The 3,844-nt window shown below is 41.8% G+C and overlaps 1 protein-coding gene across 1 annotated transcript in view; it reads right to left on the bottom strand.

Moving 5' to 3' along the window:
* Positions 1–3,844, bottom strand: part of LOC101847565 (collagen alpha-1(I) chain) — a gene marked incomplete in the record, with an annotated part of 42,824 nt that overhangs the window by 30,086 nt on the left and 8,894 nt on the right. Inside the window, 4 exon segments of the mRNA XM_013080066.2 lie at positions 1,142–1,195; positions 1,589–1,642; positions 2,580–2,678; positions 3,360–3,453. Coding sequence (XP_012935520.1) covers positions 1,142–1,195; positions 1,589–1,642; positions 2,580–2,678; positions 3,360–3,453 — 301 coding nt within the window.

Genomic DNA, 3,844 nt, shown 5'->3' with positions numbered 1-3,844 from the left:
CCCACATATATCCAAAAGAAAAACTCCTACAAATAAAAAAACAAAAAACAAAACCAGTGTTATCCGCTGTATTCTTATTCACGTTTCTAATCATCTTGATCATTGTTCCCATAACTTTCGTCGTGAACGGAAATATTGCAGCGTGAAGGAAGACATTAGAATTCTAATCATTGCAATGCGAGTTCATTGTGTGGATGGTAGAATTGTCAACACAATACAGATAGCCAATAACCACCATTTCACTTTCTAGAATATACCTCAATCTTTCGTTTGCACATTACTATCAATTCGAGTTCAAAAATGTACTCAAGCCTTTCGTTTTCCTTCAGGCTTTTCCCCCTTAACACGACCAAACTCACACATTTAGGGGAGGCAGCCGGATATTGTGTTTGCTTGTCATATAAACAAACGCCATATTGCAAACACGTGATTTTTGGGTGCGCGAGTGAGCAAAACGTTAGGTTGGCCCCCCCCTTCCTTCATGTCCTGAGGCTTTCAGTATGTTACAACATGGCATAATAATATGCTCTCTCTCTCTCTCTCTCTCTCTCTCTCTCTCTCTCTCTCTCTCTCTCTCTCTCTCTCTCTCTCTTCCTCTACCTGTAGATCTATCTTTCTCTCTCCTTCTTCCCTTCTCTCTCTTGCTCTCTCTCCCTTTCTAATATTCATACGAATTTTGATGTCCCCCCTCTATCATTTTCCCCTAACATCAGCTTGTGATTGTTCAAGAAGTATTTAAAACGCCCACAACAATCATCTTTCAATAAAAATGGACAAGAGCGAAAAACTTGGAGATTCCGTGTGCAAGTTGCGCACCTTAAAGATCCCTTGGTGGTCTAAAATCGATAAATGTAGGCTTCAGCCGCCACCCAGGCAAAATTTTAAAAAATTCGGCCAACTGAAAATGTTTGGTGTGCCCCGCGCGCTCATATGACCTTATGCAGTTGCGAGAGCCGTAAAACCTTACCCACCCCCCAAAAACCCCCCTACAAAAACAAATAATATCATGTCGTCCTTATTTCTCCTCCTTTATTTTTTGGGGGGTCTGATCTGTTACGTTCTAATCTTCGGCACTTATATGACCTATTTTTGTGACAAGTCCTGTAGTACTCTTCCTAGGAGGAAACTGAGAAAAACTTACACGAGGTCCTGGGGTACCGGCGGGTCCTGGCTGTCCATCTCTGCCGCTGTCACCCTGGAGGCAAAGGGGCAAAGGTTAAAGGTGAGAGTTCACAGAGCGATATTAATGTGATTTTTGGTTGGTCACTGAAGTGATACAAGGGAGGCGAATGAAAATTCTGGTTCAACATTTAACAGTGAATTAAAGAAAAAGGGTATTGACTGTTTTCCTTTTAGAAGTTTTGGGGATGAATTTAGTGAGATAGAGATGATCTTATGATTCAAATTCCAAAAGATTACGCTAAGAATATCGATTTATGTAGGTAAATAAGCGACATAGTTAAAAGTAAAAAATGCAAACACTGCTTTGCAGTTACAATTTTTCTTGTGAGGAAAGGCGAGTCTTACACCAATGTGTTAGATCTATATCATCAAATGTTAAAATGGCTTCCTGTATCACATGACTCACCTCGGGTCCTGGGAGTCCAGGGGGTCCTGGGGGTCCACGGGGTCCGCCGGATCCCTGAGGATGGGTACATATGTCATTGAGAGGGAATGGGGGATAGATAGAAAGAGAGAACGTATTAGGAAGGGAAAGAGTAGAGTACACACACACACACACACACACACACACACACACACACACACACACACACACAGAGAGAGAGAAAGAGAAAGAGAAAGAGAGAGAGAGAGAGAGAGAGAGAGAGAGAAAGAGAGAGAGAGAGAGAGAGAGAGAGAGAGAGAGAAAGAGAGAGAGAGAGAGAGAGAAATGCAACGAGACGCGTAGCTGTATAAAAAGAGAGGAAGAGGGGGAAAGAGAGAGAAAAGGAGACAGGGAGAACAACAGTGTGTTGAAATACTGCTTCCTAACATTGAAATGGTCTCTCTGATTGATAGACGAGTTTATTGATTAAAGATAAGTTATTTAATTGGTTGATCAGCAGATTGATCTTTTGATTGATTGATTAATTTCTTGGGTGTGTGAGTAGATGTGTGTGTAATAAAGAAAGAATAAATGAGAGAGTGAATGAAAATACACAAAAGAGTAAGAGCATGAGTGCATCATTTTCTCTTTATATGGCTATCATTCTCCTTGGAGTAAGAGAATACGAGGCCGCGAGGAAGGGCTATAACTCAAACAATGCTAGTCTGGAAAAGAGGAACAGCTGTGATCACAATTATTTCCCCTGAAAAGATGGTTGGTGACATTGTGTGAGTCCTTCTTCTTTTGTATGTTTGTCACACTCTTGTGACTCGCTATTTCCGGGGCGCCTTGAAAGTCAAAACAAACTTTGTGCTGTTAAAGCTAGAGAGATGAGCAGAGTAAGCCTGATTCCCTGTAAAGACTTCTCTGTTGACATCCATCCCTTGGCGCTCATATGACCTTATGCAGTTGCGAGCGCCGTAAAACCTCTACTAAAAATAAACTAAAAACATGCACTCGTGAGGTCACTTACTGGGGGTCCAGGGTCACCGGGCTCGCCTCTGGGTCCCATGCTTCCCTGGGGTCCTGGGGATCCAGGAGGTCCAGAAGAACCGCGAGGTCCCATGGGGCCCTGGAGAAAAACGATGACAAATGTTAACTCTCTCAGAACACATCTTCTGTAGAGTAACCCTATTAACAGTTATTTCCAAGTATATTGCGACAAATGAGATTCGCCCCGAAAGAGTTAATGTTACTGTCGTGTTTCTGGACAGACACAACTTGCATATATTATAGTATAGGTGCAAAATTAAAGTCAGTACTTCTTTTTCTGTTTACAAACTCTGTTTCTGGATTTAGTATTTCATTATTTTTCTCTCTGCAATATCATTCCTTATTTCCATCACTGTCTTCTTCATGATCATCCTCACGGTCACCATTACCTCTTTGTGAGTCTCCTACCCCCCCCCCCACCCTTTCTATCCAGTAATACATACAGCACTTTCCTCATTTTTTTCAGTTGCTCCCAAAGAAGCATTCAGGACAAAACTCCGAGTCATTTTAAGCAATCAATTATTTTTTCATGTCCGAAAACTACTCCTTGGTCTATTTCTACAATCATCATCATCATCATCATCATCTTCATCATCATCATCATCATCATCATCATCATCATCATCATCATCATCATCATCATCATCATGCATCTCATTCAAGTCCCGCCTCTCATCCTAAGCCCCACCTTCTCATCTCCGAAGCCCCACCCTCCCATTTCCTAAGCCCCGCCCCCTCCCATCTCCCTTGGTGAACTCACCACTTGAGCCTGCAGGTACTGAGGCTGGAACTGGGCGCCACCAGCCTTGTTGCTGAAGCTGCTAGGGTAGTAAGACCTGTAGGCGGCATCAGCGCTCTGAGGAGAGGTGAGAACACAAAGGGTTAAGCCATATCATTATCATTTCCATCAATATTATCTTCTTCATTATCATCCTCATGATCGTCCTTACTTCTTTTGTGAATTGTATTATTATTTATTATGACAACCATTTTGTTGAGGAAAGCTAATCTATATAGAAGGTTAATATATCATATAATCAGAACACTTTGATTGGGGGAATTTAATTAACTGAGTGCTCTTTGGACAGGTGGAACACAAAGGGTTAATTAGGTTATCATCATCATCATCATCATCATCATCATCACCATCACCATCACCATCATCATCATCATCATCATCATCATCATCATCATCATCATCATCATCACCATCATCATCACCATCATCATCCTCATCATCCTCAT

Source organism: Aplysia californica, unplaced genomic scaffold (genome assembly GCF_000002075.1).
Source record: "Aplysia californica isolate F4 #8 unplaced genomic scaffold, AplCal3.0 scaffold00073, whole genome shotgun sequence".
Taxonomy (NCBI): Eukaryota; Metazoa; Mollusca; class Gastropoda; order Aplysiida; family Aplysiidae; genus Aplysia; species Aplysia californica.
This window is presented reverse-complemented; position numbering and strand designations above follow the sequence as displayed.